The sequence below is a fragment of the Epinephelus lanceolatus genome, chromosome 17, assembly GCF_041903045.1.
Source record: "Epinephelus lanceolatus isolate andai-2023 chromosome 17, ASM4190304v1, whole genome shotgun sequence".
Taxonomy (NCBI): domain Eukaryota; kingdom Metazoa; phylum Chordata; class Actinopteri; order Perciformes; family Serranidae; genus Epinephelus; species Epinephelus lanceolatus.
The window spans coordinates 12,227,392-12,253,362 of NC_135750.1; the positions used below are offsets into that span (position 1 = coordinate 12,227,392).

The 25,971-nt window shown below is 41.7% G+C and overlaps 2 protein-coding genes across 7 annotated transcripts in view; both read left to right on the plus strand.

The window, feature by feature from the left end:
- The window catches only part of LOC117248076 (melanopsin-A), a 65,424-nt gene extending 54,246 nt beyond the window's left edge, over nucleotides 1-11,178 (plus strand). Inside the window, exons 7-11 of the mRNA XM_033612813.2 lie at nucleotides 871-978; nucleotides 3,095-3,290; nucleotides 3,386-3,550; nucleotides 5,015-5,074; nucleotides 5,159-11,178. Coding sequence (XP_033468704.1) covers nucleotides 871-978; nucleotides 3,095-3,290; nucleotides 3,386-3,550; nucleotides 5,015-5,074; nucleotides 5,159-5,323 — 694 coding nt within the window. The 3' untranslated portion in view covers nucleotides 5,324-11,178. The remainder of the gene's footprint in view (nucleotides 1-870; nucleotides 979-3,094; nucleotides 3,291-3,385; nucleotides 3,551-5,014; nucleotides 5,075-5,158) is intronic.
- Nucleotides 11,179-15,374: 4,196 nt separating this feature from the next.
- The window catches only part of LOC117248067 (LIM domain-binding protein 3-like), an 87,166-nt gene continuing 76,569 nt past the window's right edge, over nucleotides 15,375-25,971 (plus strand). Inside the window, exons 1-3 of one of the 6 annotated variants that reach the window (XM_078161003.1) lie at nucleotides 15,375-15,502; nucleotides 15,751-15,860; nucleotides 23,358-23,572. In XM_078161003.1, the coding sequence (XP_078017129.1) occupies nucleotides 23,477-23,572 (96 nt within the window). In that variant the 5' untranslated portion in view covers nucleotides 15,375-15,502; nucleotides 15,751-15,860; nucleotides 23,358-23,476. Of the gene's footprint in view, nucleotides 15,503-15,750; nucleotides 15,861-23,157; nucleotides 23,271-23,357; nucleotides 23,573-25,971 lie in introns of those variants that run through there. The other 5 variants (XM_078161000.1, XM_033612796.2, XM_033612793.2 and 2 more) reach the window with 5 other exon arrangements.

Consider the following 25,971-nt stretch of genomic DNA (forward strand, 5'->3'; position numbering starts at 1 on the left):
GTGTGTGGTCCGAGTCTATGAGCAAGGCGCTGAGTGTACAAAGTTCTCTGTGACTGTGTTTACAAGGTCTTTAGTATCCCGGTTTTGATTGGGTTTTTTAAGTATCCCGTTTTTGTGTTTGTGCATGTAAACACCATATCCCGAATTCAGAAACCGGGTTATGCCCTTTTCCCGGTTTCAAGAAACCTGGTTTTGCCACCTGGAGTACTCCGATAGAAGCCGGGATACTGGAGCATGTATACGCCTTATCCCGGTTTCATGAATGGTTCAACTACGTCACACAGCCGGCTGAAGGATGCCCTACTCATTCTGAAGTTTTCTCTCCACTCTGAATCTGTAAACTCCATGAGAACGATCCTATCCCACCAGTCACGGCTACGTATTTTCATCCACTGTTGCCTTGTACTGCATGGTGGCAGTGACAGCCAAATACCTATCAAAGTTGGTGACGTATTCAATATTTGTTGTTGCTCTCTCCTCCCATTGCTGAAGATGAAGTGGATGAGCCATAGCTGTAATGCGACGTGAGTATTTACTAACGCTAAGCCCACTAGAAGCCACAGAGGTCTCATTTTTGTCTTACTTCTAAATATAATAAATATATCACATTTCCCGCTCAATCTGTTGTAAACAAAAGACGTAAAAGACGAAACACACGCCTGCGCAGATAGGATGCAGTGATCAGAAAACGGGTTACTGGTATTTATCATGTATACAGGGATATGAATAACCGGGTTTCTCTGTGTTCCATGTAAACATCATATCCCGGATATGCTCAAAGCCGGGATAAGCCTCAAAACCGGGATACTAAAGACCTTGTAAACACAGTCTGTGATTCCTCACTGTGTATTTTTGTTGTGTTCTGCGCAGGTATGCAGACATGTTGACTCCCTACATGAATTCTGTGCCCGCCGTCATCGCCAAGGCCTCGGCCATCCACAACCCCATCATCTATGCCATCACACACCCAAAATACAGGTAACACACTCACCAGGACTGTTTAAAAGTTTAGAATCAGCCGTTGTAGTGATGTGTTTCTTCTTTCTTTAAATAATTAAAACAGATAAAAACACTAAATAAATTATTTATATTTGAAATAGTGTGGGCCCCAAAACAAGAAGAAATAAATGATTCACATTTTCATTTATTCCCAAAAGTGACAATGTTGTACACGGATGTGCAAAGTCCATGACCAAACGTCGATATGTGTCGAGGTCGGAGTGACAATGTGTTGGTTGACAACGCACAGAGCCAACCGTAAACAGGCAAGAGGCCAGGTGTCGTAAACTGCATTAAACACCCCAGTTAAATCGCATGTGCTGAATGCGCTGTATAGATGTCTAAAGAATACTCTTAGAACCCTGAATAACACAGCGTATCCTACGTCTTAATCCAAAAATGCTTTATCTGGAAAAAGGCCTAACTTTGAATATCCAAACAGGACTGTTTACATGACCCGTACCAAATTCAGAATAATAGTGGAATATTAATGTGCATGTAAACATACCCAGTGTTGCATGACAGGAGAATACTGTGTGCACTTTCTGATTATGAATTTATTTTCCAGTCCACAGAAGTGTAAGTGACCCTCATTACTCATCATTACTGAACCACAACAGCGTAAACTGGCTCTAAATAATGAGTTTGTGTTTTTTCTGGGCCCTCTGCAGTCGACTCAGTGGTTAGATTGAACAGGTTTAAACTGTGATCTGTCAGTATGTTCAGGAACAGTGCTCACCGCCAACTAACCTCCTGTTTCTACTGTGAAGTTTGAAAAAGAGTTTTGCTAAAGCAACACGTTGCATGTTAAGTCCAGCTTGTTACAGTTATTACTGTGCAGTCCTATTGAAATCTGCTCACAATCTGATGCTCAGCTTCCAGCTTCTTTTACCGATGACTGATGACTTCTGTTTAATTTGACATCAGCTAATGTGACTGCAGCCAAGTGAATTGATTCAATCAGAGAAAGCTCCGCCGGCTGTGAGCGCTCTGACACCTCAGCTGAACTAACTGCTGCTCAATTAACCTGAATGTTAAGTGAACTGGAGAGAATTAATCTCACACACACACACACACACACACACGATATTTTAAAGCTGCAGGATAAAAGGAAAACAGCTTACATAACTACATGTCAGTCAGTGTCATGTAACATTGTGATGGAGGGAAAGTAGAGAATTAATAATAATATTAACCCTATGGGCCCGAGGCGTTTTTGGGGTATTTTTACTGCCTTTACTTCTAAGCTCATACCACAGTCATTATAAAGGCTACATACACATGCTATATCTTGTTTTTTTCAGGACAATCTGAGCTAACCAGATTTGCCATCATTTCATGTCCTTCTATGTGCCTGTATTTTATATTAATTTTTATATCAATGAAAAAAAACAAATCCCTGTAACTAAATTCTTACATTTTTACATGTATCTCACCATAGCAAGTTGGAAGAAGACATATTCTGCCATATATGAAGAGGGGAGACTCTCTGGAATCTGGCATACACATAATGTGTGTGCAGAGCTGTATGAAAGCTCTGTTATTCATGATTTTAGTGTAACTTTATCAATTTTTTTCGCTATGAAAACATTGGACTACCGAGAAGTGCTTTGTCGGAAAGCTACAATTTCGCTGTTTCACGTGATATGCGTGGCTTCTCGCTATGATGCACGGTCGCGGAGAAAATCAATAGAGAAGAACAGGTGTGAATTTGGACGCACTATGCGTCGTTCGGGCCCATAGGGTTAATAGAAGAAGATTAAAAATAAATAAATAAGAAGTTAAAGTTTGAGGTTGTTTGGAACGCTTTATTCATAATTCATTACTTCATTTTGCGTAACCGCTTATCCTCTTGGGCGTCGCGGAGAGGCAAGAGCCTATCCCAGCTGACACTTAGCGAGAGGCAGGGTACACCCTGGACAGGTCACCAGACTATCACAGAGCTGACACATAGAGACAGACAACCATTCACACTCACATTCACACCTTTGGACAATTTAGAGTCACCAGTTAACTTCATGTATCCTGAGAGAACTGTTGGGCCAGTGATGAAGGCAGCTGGACTCAGACTCTTTGCCTCTCTGTCTCTGTACAGGATAGCGTTAGCCAAGTACATCCCGTGTCTCGGCGTGCTGCTCTGCGTTCATCCTCGTGACCTCCGCTCGACCAGCAGCAGCTTCATGTCAACGCGCCGCTCCACTGTGACCAGCCAGACCTCTGACATCAGCAGCCAGCTGAGGCGGCAGAGCTACGGCAAGTCACGCCTCTCCTCCGCCTCTGACAGTGAATCGGTGAGCTTAGATCCACGGGAACTGTGACATCATATTTATAGAGATGTTAAACACAGAGCGGGAGATAAGAACGTGTGTGGTGTTTTCCCCTGCAGGGTCTGACGGACACAGAGGCTGACCTGTCCAGTATGGGCTCCAGACCAGCCAGCCGCCAGGTCTCCTGTGACATCAGCAGAGACACCGCCGAGCTCCCCGACTTCAAACCCTCCTCCAGCTTCAAGTCCAAGATGAAGAGCCACGACTCTGGCATCTTCGAGAAGGTAAATACATCTTTGATTCCTTTTGATTTGAACTGCACCAGAGTTTGTTTGTAACTGAACCGAGACCACCTCTTCTAGAAGGTCTTGGTCCGGTTGTTTTGGTGCGCACCTGAGTGCGATTGCTGTGTTCACACCTGCCCAAAGGAACCACACGTAGGGGGCAAATGAACTTGAGTTTGATTGAACTGAACCAAACGGGGCAGGTGTGAAAGCACCGTAAAATTAAATAAACAAAATCAGGAAAAAACAAATCAGGAAATCAAAATACAAAATAGTGTGACAGGAAATTATTTGCAATATTTAAACCTCGTACTTGCGGTACCGCTGATCACTCAGTCAGACAATGAGTCAGCTGGGTTTGCGGCATTGGACATAAAACTGCAACTCCTGGAGAAACTCTACTGACACCGGCTTGCTTAAACAATACAGACTTACTTCTTCATTGACCAACAGTAGTGGCGTCTCTGAGAGACACTAATTGTTTTGTACAGATTACTTTTGACTTTGTCAGCTGAATCATCTGGGAGTTTTTAAAAGTGAAATGAGGTATTAAAAAGCGCAGTGGTGTTTTATTTTCCATCACTGCAGCAGCAAGCACACTAGGGTGCATCGCAGCGACAAAAATGAGATTTAAAAATATATAACGTGTTATGATCGGACCTTAATCACATTGTGATTAAAGCAATAACGCTGACGGCCCTAATATTTATCAGGGGAATGCACCATGGGAGTTGTAGTTAACCTCTCTCCTTCAATTTAGATGTCCACAGGCTTCCTGTTGATGTTTTATCGGAAAAAAAACAGAGGTGTTCGTCATTTGTACTAATGATTGATAAGGGCAGAGAGAATATTTTTAACTTCTGAACATCTCTTCACATTGAGCCTTTAAATTATAGTTTGTCCTGGTCGACCTTCAGGCAGCATGAAACCAACTGCAGATGGATTAAACAGCAGATCACCACTTTGACTTACCATGTAGATTATTAACGTTACATTCAGTCGGGAGGAGAAGGACATGCGGGGGTCACCTGAGGGGGTCACAGGTATTTTGGGTCATTTTAGGGGTCAGCTGAGATTGTCTCTAGTGAGAGCAGCTCTGAAAACATCTTTCATAACACCAGTGTTTGTGTTAATCTGCTGCTCTGTGTGGGTTTTTTTGGGCTCTTTCATCTGCTCGATGCACTTTTTATCTCGGACCAGAAAATCGTCTTTTCCTTTTGATCTTAATCACTGACTGAAATCTGTCACTTGCGGGTTTTGTTTGTTTGTTTTTTTAAGGGATATGAATATTTTGGGTGATTGATTAGAGATGGGTTTGATGATCAGTGCCGCCTCACTGCAGCTGATACATGTGATTAAATCTAATTTAGGAGTTTAGTGTGACAGGAGGTGTGGAAGACCTCCATCACAGCTGGATGGTGTAACAATCATGAGCTTACATCCAGTTGTCTGTTTTTCTTCCAGACGTCCTTTGACACTGATGTGTCCGTGGCAGGAGCCAGTGAACGTGGCAGCATCCCAAATGTGAGTCCATCTGATTTATTCATGTATGCATTGGGCTGTGTGAGCACAAAGATGAGACAGTAACTGCATGTTTCTGTCTCACAGACGGATTTCGCAGAGGGCCATGTGATGAGAGGCGCGATTGGTCGAATCCCGAGCATCGTCATCACCTCTGAGTCCAGCCCCTTCCTTCCCATTGGACGAAAAGGTTCCTGCACTGCGCGCCCCAAGACAGTCAATAACAACAGCACGGGGTCGGGGTCTGGGTAGAACGCCGCCCTCCTAGAAGACGATCACCTGCAGTCACATGACCAGCTCACGTCCAGTCAGAGGTTTAGAAATGTAGACGGGTTCACCTGAAGCTCAGACACAAAGTTATTAGAAGAAGTAGGCTATTTATTAAATATTCGTAGTTCTAGAGAAGTTTAAGTTTTTACCAGAACAAAGATTTTAGATGGAGGATTGTTTCCAAACCAAACCTGGAGCTTTTTGTTTTTGTTACCAATGAAATGACAACATGCGTCATCACTTAAAGAGCAACTTAACACCTTGTTGAAGCTTGAACATACACTTTACATAAAAGAAAAATGCAATCCAGTTCAGTGCAAACCCCCACGGCTCTGACAGATCATTGCACCAGAGTCCCTCCAAAACAGCTCTGCATTAGTGAAAAATATACAAAGCTAAAGCAGCCAGTGGTCAGGATCAAGGCTTTGGAAGTTTTGAGCATCAGACACTTCATTCCCTGCATTCAGGTGAATTTTTATGTACAAATTTATGGTTATGTAAAGGAAAACACAAAATTCAGACTAGAGCCTATCCCAGCTGACACTGGGTGAAAGGCAGGGTACACCCTGGACAGGTCACCAGACTATCACAGGGCTGACACATAGCGGACACAGTCACCAATTGACCTGCATGTCTTTGGACTGTGGGAGGAAGCCGGAGTACCCGGAGGAAACCTACGCTAACATGGGGAGAGCATACAGGCACAGATGGGCTCTCCCACTCTGGGGTTCGAATCCATGGTGAGGGAACCTTCTTGCTGTGAGTTGACAATGCTAACTACTTCACCACCGTGCCACCAAGCACCCACGTTTCCTCAGTTGCAAATGCACTTGTGCCCATCTGCGCGCCCATGGCCGTCTTAAAATGAGGTGTGGTCATGCACATCGTTGGCGTATTGCTGTTTTGAGGCAGCAGAAAGTGATTGCGCCGTTGACCAACAAAACCCTGGTCTAAAGTCAGAATGGCGCAGTATTTTTCTGCTATTTAAAGGGGGCATTATTCAGATAGTAAGACGCATCTACATAGGCAGGTTTACAACAGGGGACCAGATTTTTCCTAGTCATCACTTCAAGGTCCACACAGTTTAATATATTCAGAGTCATGCTTGCATCTGGCCATGTTGTTGAGCTAGTTTTCTGTCTCTGTCAAGTAGTCACTCACTCTATAGCAGGAAACAGCACTTCAAAAGTTGGAAACCACTGATCTAGAAGACAGAATTACTATATAAATGTCAGCTGTTGCCATGGATACCATAGACTAGCACCAGATCTTATATTATGCTAACTCAGAAAAGTAAATTAAGTGTTAAGTTGCTCTTTAAAAATGCTGTAAATCACTGCTTAGACAAATAAAATAACCCTAAAATACTTTATCTAACCTTTATATTAAAGGCCCTGCACTGTGACACAGGTGTACTTAATCTGTCTGATTAGGTCTCTGTGTGTAGAGAGTACAAAGTGTCTGTGCTAATAGGAGAACCCACGCTGTCCTGATAAAGAGGCCCAATCAGATGAGTGAAGTGGAAACACCTGTGTGGCTGTGTAATTCCTCCGTAAGAAGCCAAACCTTTTTACTTTAACCCAAAGAAAATCACGTTCCTGCACCTGATTATTTTTCCGCGATTCAGATGGATACAAACACACATGATGGTTGTATTTTCCTCTTCAGGTGAGCCCTTTACTTAAAGTATTCTCATGTTTCAGGAGACGTTATTAATGTGAGATGACTGTTGTTGAAATGATGGACAATTTTTTGTGGCGCACTATGCGATTTTTCTACAAAAAACATACTGTGGTTTCCTGTTTGTGTTCTTGTTGTCTATTGCTTCTTGATTTAGTTATCTGTGTGTTTCCAGCTCAGTCCTCTGCAGAGTCACGTGACAGGTTGAAAGTTTTTCTCTTAGTAAATTTAAAAACTGAGATAATGTATAAAACCCAAAATCAAAACTTTTAATTTGAAAACCAAAGGCCTTCAAATGCCCGTTTGCTCAACCCCTCACCTGAACAGAGATTGTTCTGGCTTGGAGCTCAAACAGTTCATTCTTTTGTTGCAGCACAAAAGACTGTAACTGGAGTTTGGTATAAATTCTACCCTGCAATGTTTGTTGGTTAAAGGACAACAATCGGGTCAAAACCAGAAACAACCAGCAAACAAAAAACTTTGATAAACATCCCTAAATCCTAGTGTCAGACAGAATGAGTTTGGAAAAGGAAAAACATCTCATTAAAATTATAATTTTTAATAAAGTAACTGTGTGATATTTTGGGAAATCCTTTTACCACCATTGGAAATTTATTTTTACTTTTTTTGATGGAGCTATGCTAGCAGTTTCCCCCTGTTCCCAGTCTCTGTGCTAAGCTAGGCTAAACACATCCTGGACCTTCCTCTGTGCTGGACACACAGAAGCACTAAGTGTCCATTCTAGCCATTGTGACCACAGTTAGCTAGCTATCGAATGATAACGTTAGCTAACATCAGCTTGCTAGCTAACGTTACGTGCCAGCTAATGTAACGTGCTAGCTAACGTTATGCTATAAGTTAGCTCATGCTTATATTAGCTAATGTTAGCTTGCTACCTAACACCAACATTTGAATGCTATGTCCGCCCACACATAAATTCACACCACAATATCAGTGCGGATTAAAATATGTCACTGTAGCTAGGAGAAAGGTCGCTAGCTAGTGAGCATAATGTTAGCTAATGTTATGCTATAAGTTAGCTTGCTAGCGAATGCTAATGTTATATAGCAATACTAACCCTAACCCATTCACTAGCCAGCTACCAAATCATTACAGACCCAACAAATATTACTGACAGGTTTTATTCAGCAATAGTATTGGTACTTAATGCAAAAATATGTATAACGAACAGGCTCCTTGTTGTCCCGAGCCACCATGTTAAAAGTTGATAAGTTTGCGACGTCACAAAGATGATGATTGTTGAGGGTGCAAAGTGTCCATCATTCCACACTCAACTTTTGGACCATTTTTAGCGCGCCAGTAGTTTCATGAAGTTAGTAGTACGGATGTATGTGATTTGGGACACGCTGTAACTGTCACACCCCTGAACAGCAACACCAAAGGAGGAGAAATTAACACTGAACCCACACAGGTCCATCCTGACTCCCTATGTGCTTCAACCTTCCCTTAATCCAGAACAGTACTATATTGTCTACATTTTTTCTTCTACAGATATTCTGTATTGTAGTAACCAGATGCAACCTGTCTCAAATGAAAAACACCGCACCCATTATGTGCCTAATTTCCCCTCTGTTTTCTGCATTTAACACTGAATAAGAAGTTAACTTGTTTTACAACTGTCATCTTTGTCATTTAGAAAAGCAACAGTATACCTAATTGTAGCTGAACCGTTCAGCTTAGTCAAATAATTTGCAAAAAACAACAAAAAATGGCGGTAACACTGCATGTCTCGCTCTAGAGCTGCTCTAAATCACCACAGGGGAAATTCCTTCACCCTGACGGCCCTATTACCAATTATCAGATTTTCCAAAATGTCCAACTGAATCAATTAAAATGTTTCTCCTTATCTCAGTGAATCCCGAAAGCCCTGAGGCCTGCAAGCGCACTTTTATTAAGTAAAGAGATATTTTAAATGTTTGTGTTTTTCTTTCTGTTTGTGTTTCTTTCCTTCTTTTTTCTTGGTTTGCATATTTGAAGTGTGTATTTTGCTGAAGGGCAGTGTAGTGGAATGTGATTGTGACGTTGTTGGTGTTAGTGCGGGGGGTGAAAAGGGCCATAATTGTTGATTGTAACACAGCTCTTGATAGGCCCATCTGACCTGTTGGTCTGTGTAAAGTTATTTGTACATTACCCAATTTCTATTTTAATGTGTCTATCTATATATATATATATATATATATATATATTACAAAAAAACAGATGACGACTCATTTTGTCAAGTTTTCAGCCAGTCAACAAACGTTAAAGTAACTTGAACAAAAACAGATTAGCAGAAAAACGTAAAAAGCTGTAACAGCTCAACTGAGCCGCTAAATGAAACTAAGATAAATAGCTCATAATCAAAATGTTTTAGGAGTTAAACTGTGCTGTAAACACTCTGTTTTCTTGGTAAACTGACCTTTATCTGAACTGAAACAAACTGTTTAAGCTGCTAAATTGTACCAACAGATAGATAACCGTAATTACGATAATTTAGCTGCTAAATAGGGCTGACCTGAATACCACTTTAGGGGCTTTGAAGCTTCAGTGATAATTACCTGCGAGTTCTCAAAGCTTTGACAAGACGCGGCAGGACTCAATCACATATACACTCACTGGCCACTTTGTTAGGTACACCTGTTCAGCTGCTTATGAACGCAAATAGCTAATCAGCCGATCACATGGCAGCGACTCAATGCCTTTAGGCATGTAGACACAATCAAAACGACCTGCTGAAGTTCAAACCGAGCATTGGAGTGGGGAAGAAAGGTGATTTAAGTGACTTTGAATGTGGCATGGTTGTTGGTGCCAGACGCACAACCATCTCTAGGGTTTACAGATGGTCCGAAAAAGAGAAAATATCCAGTGATCGGCAGTTCTCTGGGTGAAAATGCCTGGTTGACACCAGACAATGAAGACAATGAGTTCACTGTACTCCAATGGCCTCCAGAGTTACCAGATCTCAGTCCAATAGAGCACCTTTAGGATGTGGTGGAAAGGGAGATTCACACCATGGATGTGCAGCTGACAAATCTGTAGCAACTGTGTGATGCTGTCATGTTGATATGGACCAAAATCTCTGAGGAATGTTTACAGCACCTTGTTGAATCTGTGCCATGAAAAATTATGGTAGTTCTGAAGGCAAGAGGGGTCCAACCCGGTACTAGCAAGGTGAACCTAATAAAAGTGGCTGGCAAGTGTATGCATATTAACCCCAAACCCGAGCTAACTTTATTAGGACTTAGCACTGCTGCATGTGTGTGTGAGAAATGAGATGGTGGAAGGTGGACTATTGCATGCAATGTTTCTGTATGTTCTCAATAACTCAGAAAGCTGCATGTCGGGCCTCATCAATAGATACAAAGCAAGTGCTTCACTACATTCGGCAGACATGGATGACTGTCCACAATTCGTCTCACTTCCTTTGCCTCGTCAGACCGCCCATTTAATGCTTTATCGAGGGTCGATGACTACACTGAGGATACAGGCCTCATTTGTGTCTTGACAGTCGCCAACACTTTTCAGTTTCCTCCACCATTTTAGTGGCAAAAAAAGACAAGACAAAAATCGAAGCATTCTAATACTGATCTGGACTCTGATTACCATGGCCACGACTGAAGCTTTGAAGCGTTGAAGAATTCGGGTCAGCCCTACTGCTAATCTAAACTAGATGCTGCTTTCACAGCATTGGAGTTTTAAATGGTTGTTATATTCACATATTCCCAGGTCTTCAAACTTATACTTCTTTCTGAAGCCTGCAGTAACACAAACCTTCACCTTTATATCAGTGTAACTAGTTTCCTGATCATTCCTCTGAGCATTTCAATGCAGACAGCACAGTATAATACAGACAGCACAGTATAATGCAGACAGCACAGTATAATACAGACAGTACAGTATAATACATACGGTACAGTATAATATAGATGGTACAGTTTAATACAGACAGTTCAGTACGATGCAGTAAATGTGTTGACAGTAATGATACTGAATATAAATGCAGGTGTTTGTTATATTAGTTCTTGTGTATTAATGTTTCTGTTCTGACAGATTTATGTTTGAAAACAGAAAGATGATTTTATTGTATTTGTTGCTCCTGTTAAACTTCAGTGTTGCTATTATTTATTTTTCTAAATAAATACCTATTATTCACTGTATTCACTGTGCACCTATTTGTGCCTCCATCACATCAGAGACAGGAATTATTTTATTTTTAAATTTAGGCTACATACAGTACATTTAAGCAATATCACACGGGAGGGAGTGATGTTATACTCCTATATCGTCAAAGACAATCACAGCCGTGACGATATACGAGTATAACATCACAAGCTCAAGTGTGATATTGCTTTTATACAACAGTTCAACAGTTAAATAAGCAAGGCTGATTAAGAAATGTTGAAAAATGAGGACAAAATAGATAATTTAAGCATTTTATTTGTCTTCCGCCAACAAAAATAGTTCCCTCAGGACTCCGCTGCCACCATTGCTATGTAACGCAAACATGGTGCCCCAGGCACTTACTCTTTATACACATTTATCTGCACATTTCCATTAATTGTGCAGCCGGTGAAATAAGTCTCTGGTGACTGCATGGTGGACTGTCGCTTCACAGGCACAGCCGACTCTGCCTTCTGATCTGACAGTATGTTGCTCCATCGTTTTCTGCTCTCCATGGATGGCTTCCAGTAGCTTTAAGCTCTCAGACGTGCAAGACAAAAGGTATATTTTAGGGCCCGACTCCTAATTAGAAGACTACCTTTACACATAGGCTACGTTAAAACAACATCATACCTGTGCCCACTCTGTCATGATCTCCCTGGGAATCTCCCTCAGTCACCCTGCAATCTGGAAATCCATCGGTAAAAAAAAAAAAAATAAAGTTTTTTTCTTCCTTTACCTCTGGAGGCACAGCCCGGAGTTTTTCGACTAACGGAAGTGCAGGGGCCTCGGCGATCGATCACGCCCTTCACTTCCGGCGGTGCCCCCAGGGAAACGCCGTGTTGTTTACAAATACTTCGGGTAAAAACCCAGCAGAGTTTAGCTATATATCACATTTTTCACGTCACTATATCACCATGTAGACTAATCTGATGTTTGTTAAGCCTATAAACACAATGACTGAACAAACATTAATATTTCTGTGTGCATGTTTTCTGGATATCTTAGTTACAACATGATTGAGCTAGCAAAGCAGTTTTGTGTTGCTATGTGTGGTATTTATTCAGTTATGGGAAATCACAATGTCTAGAAAGCATCAGTGGCTGCAGCTGACAGGGACAGTTAGCAAAGCTAACATCAGGACGTCATCTGTTAAAAGCCTCCCGTTGTTGGATACAACATGAAACTACTCCAGTTAGCTCAATCATGTTGTAACTCAGACATCTGCTGGAATTTTTTTTTTTCACGTTGATGAGACGGTGTTTTGGGTGGTTGCTATGGACGCGGAGCTTGCTGTTTCTGTAGGTACACATTTCCTGGGGACACATCTCGGCCACGCACCCTCCATTGTGATTGGCTAAAGCGCAGCATCGTTCAAACTCAAAGCCCTGTGATTGGTGTAGATAGCTGTTGTCCCCACCTCTTTACACAACTTCGGCAGCATCTGTGTGAGTGAGTTTATTCCCAGCAGAGCTTTAGTGTACCAGAGATTGTCTGTGTGAGCTGCTGTCATCCTGGGCTTCAGATAAAAGGCATTTGCATCTGGTGGAAGTTTGTTTAAATACTTTTCCAGGGATGCAACGCAACTGCTGACCTAACTGACGCTAACCGTCAGTTTTGATTTGATTGTTGATTGCAATCAGCTGTGAGGTGGAGTGATACATACACAGTGAAATAACCGTGATGTTGTACTCCAATATCGTCACGGTTTTACTGTCTCTCGACCAATCAGATTGCAGGGCCGGAACTAACTGTTGTATAAATGAATATGTACACACACACACACACACACACACACACACACACATATATATATATATATATATATATATGTATATATATTTCAATTTTCAATTTTTTTCAATTTTATATACTTTATTAATCCCCGAGGGGAAATTCAATTTTGCACTCTGTTTGTCAATTACACACAGGTCCGAAGATGCACAAACTGGACCTATACATGCACTAAGTGGAGCTATCAGTCCACGCTCCATATTTTGGTCTGGACGGGCTGAGTCGATGCCTTGAGCTCTGTCATGTTCCACGGGCCATTCCTGAGCCGTTTTGTGGTGTGACATGGTGCATTGTCCTTATGGGTGCAGATCTGATGACAAGTTTGGGGGGGGACACAATCAGTTGTGATTTTTTTTTAATTGCACGCATGCAAATCATGCCCACAGAGTGCTTGAGATTGCCAGCATATTTCACGATTTCATAAAGGTTCATCACCATCACCAAGTCATGCAAAAAGCACTACACAGAGAATCATATGCTTACCTTCACTGTTTATTTCTCTTAAACAGCCAATAGTACATGGAGCCAGCCATCACTCTCCTTTTCACTGCTTTGCTGTTAGTTAATGCTACTTCTAGTTTCAATTTTCATTTATTTTAGAATTGGGAATGTGGAGTCGGAAAATACATTTGTTCAATTTCAATCATTTATTCCATTACAATTTGTCCCCAATCACCCCCCCCCCCCGGGATCTGCACCCATGATTGTCCTGCCTCTGGGGAGTGCCATAGCCATGAGGGGGTGCACTTGGTCTGCAACTGTGTTTGGGTGGGTGGAGCATGTCATGGCATCCACGTAAATGCCAGGAACCAGCAGTTTCCCAGCAGAACATTGCATTGTAATGAGATGATCAGTGTTACTCTCTTCACCTGTTAGTGGTTTTAATGATTTGGCTGATTGGTGTAGAGACTAATATACAAAACACAGCAAATTGTCACTTTTACACTTTTTTGTTTTTTTTTATACCTATTAAAATAATAACATGAAGGAGAACATGTTAATCGGTGAGAATAATGTATGTCAGTCACATAAAATTACAAACTGTAACACTTGATTACATGCTCAATCCTTTCCAGTTCATCCCCCCTGTGTGTGTGTGTGTGAGGGTGACTTGAATGCAGCACAGGAGTGACGGGGCCTGACACTGAAAATGAAAACTACTACAGAAAGGTAACGACAGCATGTACAATCTTAGTTGCGACTTTAAACTTCTGAGGACACAGATATGGGATTTGTAGGACAACATGGCCTAATCCCAGACTACAACTGTTAAACCTTTAAACTGCAGCTAAGGTAATGACAGAACATCAGTCACAACGGTGCAATATTTTCCTGTTTGTATACTGATAAATTATATTATATTATAATATATTATATTATAATTATATTGCATTAATGTGAGTAGAAATTATATTTATACATTTACATTTTTTAATTTAAATTATTTGATTTGAATTCTTTGAATCAGAAATTGACTTTAGTTAAGTTTCTATTTTGTCACTATGCTTCAAGAGTTTTTTTGTTTGTTTGTTTTTATCCCAATAAGCTTATCTCTTAAATGTACTGCTCAAGCATTTGGTAGAGAAATACTGTCATATAATTTTTTAAAAACATGCTCTTCTAAATGCTTTATTTGTCCTTTTATGGTAAAGGTAGGGCCACAGTAAAACTGCTACCAATAATAATAATAATAATAATAATAATAATAATAATAATAATAATAATTTTGGTGTTCTTTTTAAGTTTAGTTTTTTACTGTCTAAAGCCAAAATAATAAATTTACAATTTCTTATGAAACTAAAAAAGGACAAATATTCACAATTTATATGTTTAATGTTATTCTATATACATTTCGTTTAAAAAATATATATCTATGATTTTTCACAATTTTTTTATAAAGTACTGTAATGATAAATATCAAGAACAAATACATGGAAATATTACTAGTACTAGTAATATTACTAAACCCATGGTAACAAACCAATATATGTTGCTATACTAACATATTACAAACATAACAGTACATGGTTTGTGATTTTTATTTTTTCTTTCTGTTTACAAATACCATAAAGTGGCATCACAACTGTCTGGCCAATATTTAAAACCATGGGGTCCGTTTAAAAAAACAAAATAAAAATAAAATAAAAATAATTTCCCCAAGGACAAAAAAATGCAAATTAAAAAATTTGGCTTTTAATAATTTGTATTTATTTAGCTAACTAATAATTCTTAAACATCTCGAATTCATAACTGTAAGTTAAGAATAATTAGTTTATTTTACAGTGTATTTATTTTGTTTATTTACCTGTCTACACCGCAGTGTGTCTGACTCCTGCCTCTTTAAATGAAAACCCTGCTAATGAAAATCCACCGTTAACACCCCCCTTCCTCCTCCTCCTCCCCTCGGCCTCCCTCCTGCTCTCTGCCCCGGCCGGGCACCGGAGCCGGATCCCCGGATCACCGCAGGCTGTCCCGGTCGGTGTGTGACGGTTCACGGAGCTGCAGGGACACAAACAGCGGCAACAGGTATCTACTTTTCAGACAGTTTCACACCTGTTTGTGCTCGCGTGCCCCTGCTCTCTAATCCCTTCATCATCATCATCATCATCATCATCATCAGCCGGCAACAAGTGGCAGCTCGTGCCCGGCTCACAGCTCCCTCAACCCGGGTCCCAGCACCAGCTTCCCCCCGCTGAAGCTGTGTGTTAGTGTCCAGGCCTGAGATGAACCCAGCGGGTTTAAAGTGTCTCATACTCGGTGTGTTTGACTTTCAGGGTGTTCGCTGGGTTCAGAGCACGGAGCGGCCCTGCTGGGCGGAGCAGAGTGCGGGAAGCAGCAAGGAGCAGGTGGGCGGTGTCTGTCTGCGGAGCACCTGAAATACAAGGTGAACACAAGTGTCTTCATTCAGGAATCAAATGGTACCCGTGCTGCGTTCAAGTGCTGCTCGGATGATCCTGTATCTTGAGTTGGGTGTGTTCTTTAGCTTTTAAGCAGGGGTGGAAAAATACTAGAATACTGTAATAAAATAAAAGTATAGTTACTATAAAGAAGATATACTCAAGTAAAAATAGAAATACTTCTGTAAAAATAATTTACTTTATATTAGTACAACAAAATTAGGACGATCAAAATGTACCCTGAGTACACGTTACTGCGTTACATTTTTATGCTACATAATAAATTGCATTAAATGTCAACATGCACACTGGTGGAACAACATCAGCAACATGATCCCTTGTGTCCAAACCAACAGTAAATTACATTTCTAGACAGCACTAAGCAGCCTGTACATACAAATGATTATCAGTCAACTGAGCCTGGTTAACCTGAAAAGAGACAAAAATGATTAACGATAAATAAAAAGTCTGTGGTGCAAAGAGCAATATTAGGCCTCGATCACACAGAAAGCGTTTTAGCAGCTGGAGTTGCCTTTTTGTAATTGTTTTTAATGAGAATGAAGCTTTTTGCTCGTGTTTTTTTCGTTTCGACGCACCTCGCATTTCTGCATTCAAGGTGCCTGGTGTTTTTGCCGGAGCGCTCTGAACTCCTTGAGTTGAAAAAACTTCTACTCAGAGCAGAAAAGTGCCCCATGTCATCTTTTTTTCCCAAATGGACAATTTGATAGGAGGGCCTTCTGTGGTGGTCACGACTACAGGTTTACACTTGGTAAACAATGGAGGAGAAACTGGTGGTAGCGGTAGCTGGATACCCAGAGCTATAGACAGCAGGTTGTCAAACTGCCCCTGAGTCATCCTAAAATATGCCTGGAAACAGCCATAATGGAGGAGAAGCTCCTGGACCAACAGGTGGTACTCCCCGTGATCCACCCTCTATTTTAGGGTCTCATGTTACCCTGTGCCCAACAAACTATTTACTGACAGCCTCTCAGCCTCAACCAGAGCTACAGCAAGTACCCTCTGCCTCAACATTTTAGGAACTACATACTGATTCCTGTGAAATTAAAGAATAAAAATGGTAGATTGATTACACGGGAAGGTTAGTGTTAGGACATGATGGGCCTTAATCTGCATGCATAAAATAACCTGCCACTTTTTATTGAATCAACATCAGAGTAAATCAATATAAACTCCACAGCGGCTGCAGCCATAAACACATTACAGCCAACGAGAGATAGCACAAGTTTTATACACCACGTCACATACACAGGCAACGCAGTGGTCGTCAACCTTCTCATCTGGAGAGTGAGTTAAAGAGTTTGTTGCCACAACAAGAGCAGCAGTTTAGTAACGTACGCATGTAATCTTAAGGAGACAGGGTTGCAAGGAAACACATACTTTTACTGAAGTAACATTTTCAATGTGGGACATATTTCCTCCACCACTGATGAATATAACACACACACACAAACACACACACACACACTCCTGTTTGTGTGTGTTGGTATTGACCTGAACTGACCTTTGACTTGAGACGGCTCAATTAAGAAGCTGTTTAAAATGACAAAGTATTCACAAGTGCTCTGAGGTCAGTTATGTGTCGTTAATGCTGAGAGAGATCCTCTATCACACACCCCCTCCCCTTTCATCACACACACACACACACACACACACACACACACACACACACACACACACACACGCGCACGCTTGAACACCCGGCTCATGTATCTGTGGATGGTTTTGCCTCGGCTCAGAGCTCTCTATGAGCAGTGACTCACATCGTGCCATCGAGTTGACTCAGTTTGTTTTCTAAACTTGAATCTCCAAAATGTCGTGAACTGAAAACAATACTCAGAGTCTTAAGCTGCACTAACACCCCCTACAGGCTGGAGTGTTCAGTACAGCCACAGCATCAAAGCTTTACACTGAAAGAACAACATAAAGATGATTTATATATTCTTAGAGTCTTATCAGCAGTGGAGGTAAAGATGTTAAGTTTGCCCTGAGTGTAGTGCTAGAGGAAAGACCATGGGGTCACTGAGGTGTACAGAGTTCATCCTCTGAGGAGCAGGAATCTGACCTGTGTTTTATGTTTAAGCCGTGTTTTTAGCTTTTATGAAAACATAATGTTGTCATGTGGAATTCTGAATATATTCTCAAGTTGTACGCAGGAAGTTTTCATGCATTTTTTCTTCCTCTTCCTCCTCCTCTTCAAATGTGCCTCAGTAACAAAACAGACTAAAATAGCTGCTTACACCTGGAGGAGAGTTTTCTTTGCTGCAAGTCAAATTACAAGTTATAAAATTAGTTTTGCAACTAGTTGAATGATATTTAATCTTCATTAACAAGTTCATCAAACCCCTGCAGATCACTTTGACCTATTAAAGGGACCCTGTAGAGAGTTTGAACACTAGTATGAGCAGTGATGGAAGAAGTGTCTGAGGGAGCTTTCAGACCTAGAGTTGTCTTGCTTTGGTCTGAATCAGGGACTAATATTGTTACAAAGTTGCATAATTGCCTAGAGTTGGTTCGTGTTCTCACAGCAGCATTTACAAGCGGACCAGATCAAATGCCTTGTGTGAGAAAGCTGCTCTTGATTGGTCAGAATTTCCATGTGGGAAAAATGCAGGAAGTAAACCAAACGTTGAAGAAGAGTACACTTGCAAGATAAATGTGACACTTTCTAATGTCACAATGGAGGGACCACCTCTTCAAGAAGGTCTCGGTCCGGTTGTTTTGGTGCGCTGTGTTCACACCTGCCCAATCACTCAACTAAAATGGGAGTGCGGAACGTTTGTCTCCTCCCTCTGGCAGTGAAAGTAAATACATAATCACTGTTGCTGCATGGTCATAACGTACGCTGAATGCTGATTTTTTTTTTTTTTTTCCTCTCCAGAAACTTTTCTTGGACACTAGCTAAGATTTTCCACCAGTACTCGCTGCTGCTTTGCCTCTGAAATGTCTTGGAGTAGAAGTATAACATACCCTAAATAAATTAAAATAGATTTATTTATTGTGTAATTGTGTCGGTGAGTAACACTGAATGTGAACGCAACTTTAAGCAACTTATTTAAACCTAAAATCATTTTAGAAGAGTGTGTTGGTCTGTTGCCCCCTGGGACGTTTTCTCTCCATCAGATTCCTCTCTGTGACAAAGATGTCTAAACTTAGCCGGTGATATAACAGGCTGAGCAGATCAGGCTGTTCTGGGATCAGCCTGTCAGTCACTGCAGAGGAGCTAGTGCCCTCCTACAGACATATCACATACATGAACAGAAACATAGTTAAGGACTATGAACTAGAACTAAATACTTTAACATGTTAATATCATTAGATTTATTTCCAGCCCCCCAGTGACACCTGTTTACTAAAGTCAGGCCGCAGAGGTGGACTCAAAGTTTTAAATAATGCGGTAAACACTGGCTACAAGATGACGTCATAGTTCGACAGATTTCTTTATATGGTCATTTGCTCCAAGCCCTCTGCTGCAAGTGTTTCCATTACATAGCCTACACTGCTACATGAAGCTACATGCTAACACTAGAGAAACGTGTGATCTTGGTTGCAGATGTTGTGAATTTCTGCCTGCTTTTGTATCGTATTCCTGCTGGAACATGTCCGGTTGTGTTTAGAAGCTTTTATTGGTGATGTTTCATCGGAAAAAGTGCTGCCATTCTCTGTGACAGTCATTCCCTGGCTGCAAATACGGTGCAGAGACGCAGAGAGTGCTTGACCAGTCGAAGCAGACAGATCCAAAAGCTCAAAGGTCAAACGTCAACTTCACTAGGACATCATAATGTTCTGCAAAAACACTTTCCTGGCCATTATTCAACATCATATCTCAGAAACAGAAGGGGAGACATTTGTCAGATACTGAACTGGTGACACTCATCTTGAAACTGCTGATTGTATAGATCTTCTGTGCTGCTGGGTGGTGCGGTGGCGAAAAGGTCCAGAAATGTCTGACAGTTAAGGTCAGGTTAGGAGCAAAACATGTTTACGTAGACTGAACAACCTTTAATGGGGCAGAGTGACAAGAGCAGAATGTTGCAAACAATTTACAGATCACACACACACACACACACACACACACACACACGGAAAGTTAGGTATGATGTCTATCTGAGGAGGAGTATAAGAATGTTTGGTGAACTGTTCTGCGCGGCTGTCTCATTGTTCCGGTATGTGAGGTTGTAAGTTGTATCTTTAATAAACCCACTAAGGCCGCAAGGCCGACCTCGAGTCATAGAGATGTTCCTTCAACAGGGGAAGATGTGTGTGAAGCAGCCATGTTGTTGCAACTTGACAAAAGCTTGTTATTTATTTGTCCGGCTTCACTCGCCGCTCTCATAGCATTGCTTTCAGAGACAAAGCTGTAAAAAGCCACTGAACACTTCCTGCTCAGCAGCAAACAGCAGACAGGTACAGTTAGAGACTAGCTGTGAACTTAGTGGAGCATTTAGCAGCTAAATAGACAGATATTTATAACTTATAACTCATAATTACATCCATTTGGACACCTTACAGCAGTTTGCACATTGTGTGCATGCACATGTTTAAAGGGCATACCTAAAAAACTTTTTATGCCTGGAGGGAAGCAAACAAAAATCTTCCAAGTTTCAGTTTAGAAATAGAAAAAAACATGAACAAAACACAAGGACACAGGACAGTTATGAAGGCTAAATCCAACTGGAAAACACAAGGGGTTATGGGTAGTGTAGTTTTATGGGCAAAAATTATATAACAGAGAAATGTTTCTGTAGCCATTACATGAACCTCACACATGCTGACAGCTGTGTGTGTGTGTGTGTGTGTGTGTGTGTGTGTGTGTGCGTATGCGTGCACTTATGTCAGGGAATTCTCACCTGTTGTTCACACCTGCCAAAATAAAAGCCCATTACCTCGACATACATGTGTCACTGTGCAGACAGAAGCTGTTTCCAGTGTGACTGCTGTCAGCACTTTTATTTATCATCAGGAAATACTGTGATACAGGTCAAACACTCAGACTTAGAGTTAAAGAATAAGCCTGGTGATATTTCACATCTTCATGTTCGGACTCAAACCAGCAGTGACTGTATATACTCACAGTTACTGTGTGTGTGTGTGTGTGTGTGTGTGTGTGTGTGTGTGTGTCAGAGCCTGATATATCTTCTTCCTCTGTGCCATGAAGCTCCACTGTATCCAAAAACTATTAAAACACATCAACGTGTAGGGCTGCCTTGAAAAGGCGCAGCTCCTAATAGAGTTTCATGTTTGTTGGTTTTTTTTTTCTGCGACTAAGCAACCAATGAAATCTTTCCGACTAATGACCTTTCTGGTCGACGAATGTTTGGTTGACTGTTAGGGGGCAGCCGTATCAATGAGACACCCTGCTGCACAGCCTGACATGTTCCTTCATCACCAGTTTATTTTGACTCAATCCCTCATACACCGCCCTGCTGCCACAAATACTCACTAGTACTCACTCACACCAAATGTGGATTAATCCAGCGCTGAAAATAGTTCCAAACAAATGCACTGTTTCCTTCTGTTTGTTTGACAATAAACTTTAAACAGGTAAACTTTAAATTTGTTTTTAAAGATTTACGTTTTCAGTAGGAACCAACGGGCTTGGAGCTGAGAGCCACAGACAGGAAGTCAGACAGTATCGAGAGACAGACCAACACATTGACAGTTTGGTCAATTAATGCAGGGTTAGCATCTGTCGCCTGAGTTTCTGCGGTGTGCCCCGCAGTGTTGGCACCAGTCGGCCCTTGTTGGCTGTTTTTCGAACGATTCATCATCATGTTGAATTGGTGTCAGAGCGCGTTGATGAATGAAATCACTTTGATTGGCTGTTCAGCTCAGTGATCTCAGGGAGTGAAATCAATACAAACTTGTTATATTAGGTAAGATTATTATTTCTTAAGCCATTGAGCTCTTCAGCAGAAACTGTTATGTAATTGATGGTATTTTTGTTCACTAGTGCACGGTAAGGCCCCGATCAAATGCCACTAGTGAAAAAAATGCTTGCTGCGCCTTTTTATTGTTGCCAGGCAACCACCCCATCACGTCTAACCTTCCTGTGTAATCAGTCTCTCTCTTTTTGTTTTGTTATTACAGTAATCAGTATGTAGTTCCTAAAATGTTGAGGCAGAGGGTACTTGCTGTAGCTCTGGTTGAGGGTGAGAGGCTGTCAGCAGATAAACAGAGATCTGTGTGGGTACATGAGACCTTAATAAAGAGGGTGGATCATGGGGAGTACCACCTGTTGGTCCAGGAGCTTCTCCTCCATGATGGCTGTTTCCAGGCATAATTTAGGATGACTCAGGGGCAGTTTGACAACCTGTTGTCTATCGTCGGGTCGTATAGCTCTGGATATACAGCAACTGCTACCACTAGTTTCTCCTCCATTGTTTACCAAGTGTAAACTTGTTGTCATGACCACCACAGAAGGCCCTCCTATGAAATCATCTGATTGGACAATGGGAAAAAAGACTGACAAATACAGACGACTGCTGCCTGCTGGTGTGGAGAGTTATTACCTCTCATGCAGTCGCAGAACGTATGTGCTGGTTGACCATTGACTGTAGACTTAGTGGTGTGTTCAAGTGCAACTTTTTGACCGAGACACAGGCAAGTTCATTGTGTCAGTTTGGTGTTTCTGGGCCTTAGGCTTGGACTGTTGGACGGAAAATACATGCTCTGTCATCTTGACCTTTTTTCATACCTACATGAAGTTACGTACACAAAATGATTAAAAGAAGAATCTGCAAATTGTTTGTTGCAGCAGAGTTAATAATATAAATCTAGAAAAAGATAAAACAGCTCAGTCAAACTGTTTGGTGACAGATCCGGAGGAGCAGTTTGAGGTTTGATCCCCTGCTGTAAGGCACTCCAGCAATGACATATGGAGGGATTTAAACCTGCAGCCTCGCTGTAACAACTCATCTGCTGCTGACCTTTCAGCTATCGGAGCCACTTAACTCGTGGCCTTTCAGTTTTGGCTTTTATCACCACGAAGATAATGAGACGTTTCCTGGCATCGCCCCTGATTGGGTCCGAGGGAGACCCTGGGCGTAACGGGATGAGGGGGTGAGGGAGGGAGGCAGGGGGTGAGGGAGGGAGGCAGGGGGTGAGGGAGTCTAGAAGTATCTGCTGGGTCTATATTAGCTCCGGTGAATCACGGCGAGCCTGGCATACCGGGTGTCCCCTTTCACACCATATAAGTCCACCCCCCCTCCTTTCCTTCAACCCCCCTTGCCCCTGCCTCACCCTGCCTCACCCTGCCTCACCCCCCCACCCCCCACAATGCTATCTCTGGTTATTATTAGGCTGTCACTTCAGCTCCTCTGAGCAGGCAGGTCCTCTTCTTTCTCCTCTCTCAGCTTTTTCTTTCTCTCACAGTTTGGGTTTGTGTGTTTCGCACATTTTAAACTTTCATCTTCAGGTTTGTGTCTTCATCATTTCACCTGTCTCATATCTTTGTCTTCTTTCAGAGGCTACTCGACGCAGGCCCTTCCTCCCATTCCTCCAGCAGCTGTGGGGTTTTTTAAATTTTCAAATTTGGTTTAATCGCCATCGTCCATTTCGGAGGATCATTTAGTTGTCTGGAAGAATGAGCACCTACACTGTGTCGCTGCCCGGCCCCGGCCCCTGGGGCTTCAGGCTGCAGGGGGGGAAGGACTTCAACATGCCGCTGACTATCTCTAGGGTAAGAGATGGATTTATTAAACACTTTTTCATCTCACCTGCAACACATCCATCGGCACGTACACTTGCTGTGTCTGACGTGTGTCTCTTTTGTAAAAGTCAGCAAGTCCTGGTGGTATTTGATGCACATTTGACCAACTTATGATCAAGTATGGAGATTTTTCCACTGTGTATCATCATGTTTCTAACTTTGTCAAGTGTTTTCAAATCTTAAACAGTGTAAAAAAAAGTCTTTTTATCAAGTTCTTCTGTCCCTAACTGAGTCCTGAAGTTCTATCTTCGGAACAACAAAAATGTCTCTGTTTCTAATATAAGTAAAAGTTAGATTACTGTCTCAACACTTAGAGAACTAAGTGTTGAGACAGAAAAGATGGAGGCGGGGCATCCTGGTGGCCAAATGGTTCAAGCAGCTGATCCTGTAATCCAGGCACTCTGAGAATATATAGAAAGCCAGGACGACCACTGCAGGTCTTCGTCAGGGCTTTCAAATTGTTTGGAAAGCCCTGACGAAGACCTGCAGTGGTCGAAACATGTTGGTTCTTTTAGCGATTTAGCCACTATAATATTTTTCTGTATTTTTTCGGAGTGCCTGGATTGCCTGCCTGTCGATCCTGTTGTTTCCCGTTCTCCACGAACACCCGACATGAGATTTTGATCTCTGTTTGCATGTCCATAGCAACCAGTCATCTCTCTCTTTTATTAGCTGATGGTGTAATTGCGACGTCCCTGGTTGGTGTTCTGCTGCGGACTTTTGTTGCCTCATTTCCTGTCTTCTCACTTCTGTCCTCTATCAAAATAAAATGCCCCCTGGGGCGACCTCTAGCTCACCTGGTGGCATGTGCGCCCAATAGGCTGCAGCGGCCAAGGTTCGATTAAGGAAGTTTTGTTTGTATACCACCTTTCAAACACTTTTAAGTGCTTTAAAAATATATATGTTAAGGAGTCAGTTTCAGACATAAATTATTTGATAAGGAGATTTGTTGATATTTTTGTAAAAGTTTTTAATGACAATTATGTCATTTCAGTTCCAACTTCAGAAGTTGATTTTTATGGTTTATTTAAATGAATGGTAGCCAATGGCTGCACCGAAGGACAGAAAACACATGCAACTACATAAAACAAATATGGTATCCTTTGGAGGAACAGTGGAATCATCCTTTAATTCTGCTTTGCTGTTTGTTTTCTGTCATCTGCTTCCTGTTTCATGTTGGTTGCCGTTTCCGCCTCTTTCCTGTTCCATGAGGATGGTTTTGATGATCATTTGTGGATGATTCAGAAGCACATGTGAAGCCTGTCAGACTGAGGCCTGCAGGGCGTGATGGCTGCCACAATTTGTCAGGGAGGTCGAAAGCAGAGCCAGAGGCCTAAAACTGGAGCTGGTGTTGATGTTCACAGCCTCGACTCTCTGAATAGAGTCAGAGACACAGAGGGAGAGAAACACTCCTCTAACTGTCTGCTTTGAATCTGCTGCATGTGTTGTCAGGATGCTGTGATCCTTGACCTTCGACCTCTGTTTGTTTGCTGCTTGTTGGCTCAGGTGTTGAGGCTCATTCTGTGAGCTGCTCTGGCTAACAGAGGAATTTATTTTCTGTTTGCTCGTCCGTCACATTTTGAATCTCCCTGCTGTTGTCAGGATTCAGCCCTGTGTGCTTGTAACCAGCTGCTGTCTGCAGGAGCCCCATAAAAGATGTTTGCGTGCAGAGGGGGGAAGTTTGATGTCGATTGGGACGAAGAGCTGCACATTTTCCAGCTTTTTCATAACTGTGAGGATTGATAAAGAAATTGGAAGATGCAAAACGAACTCTGGAGTACTGACAGGTTTATTGAGATGCAGGATGTGATGTTTGTGAGACTTTAATGAGATACATTGGGAAGTCGCTGAGCAGATGACAACACTGACACATTATCCTGACTGTGTTTCTGCTCCCTGTTTGACTTGTAACTTGACAATTTTAAAAGCTGTTGTCCACATTAGTCACTTAACTTGGAAAACTGGGTTCAACTCAAAAAATACAGTCACCCCTTTAAATCAGTGTTTTGATCTGTGAGACGAACGTCTCAGAGGATGAAGAGCAGAGCTGCAGGTTCCCTGTGTGAAAGCCTCCTCTCTGTGTGACAGAAGGTTTGTGATGTTTGAGTGTGTGATCAGCCGTCCTTCAGTAAGGGAGGAACAGAGATTGAACAGGGTACATGGAAATATATTTCAAGGTTTGTAGAGCATGATATTTATTACTGGAAAAGCTTTGAAGAGAGAAAAGAAAGTGGAGGTGCAGTTGTTTATTAATCCACTGTAAACCCACTCACTTCAAAACATCTGCAAAATGTTCACTGTGAACTTATTTTCTTTTGATTTCGCTCAATAAAAACACTTGATATTTTATCGTGCTGTTGATGGACACT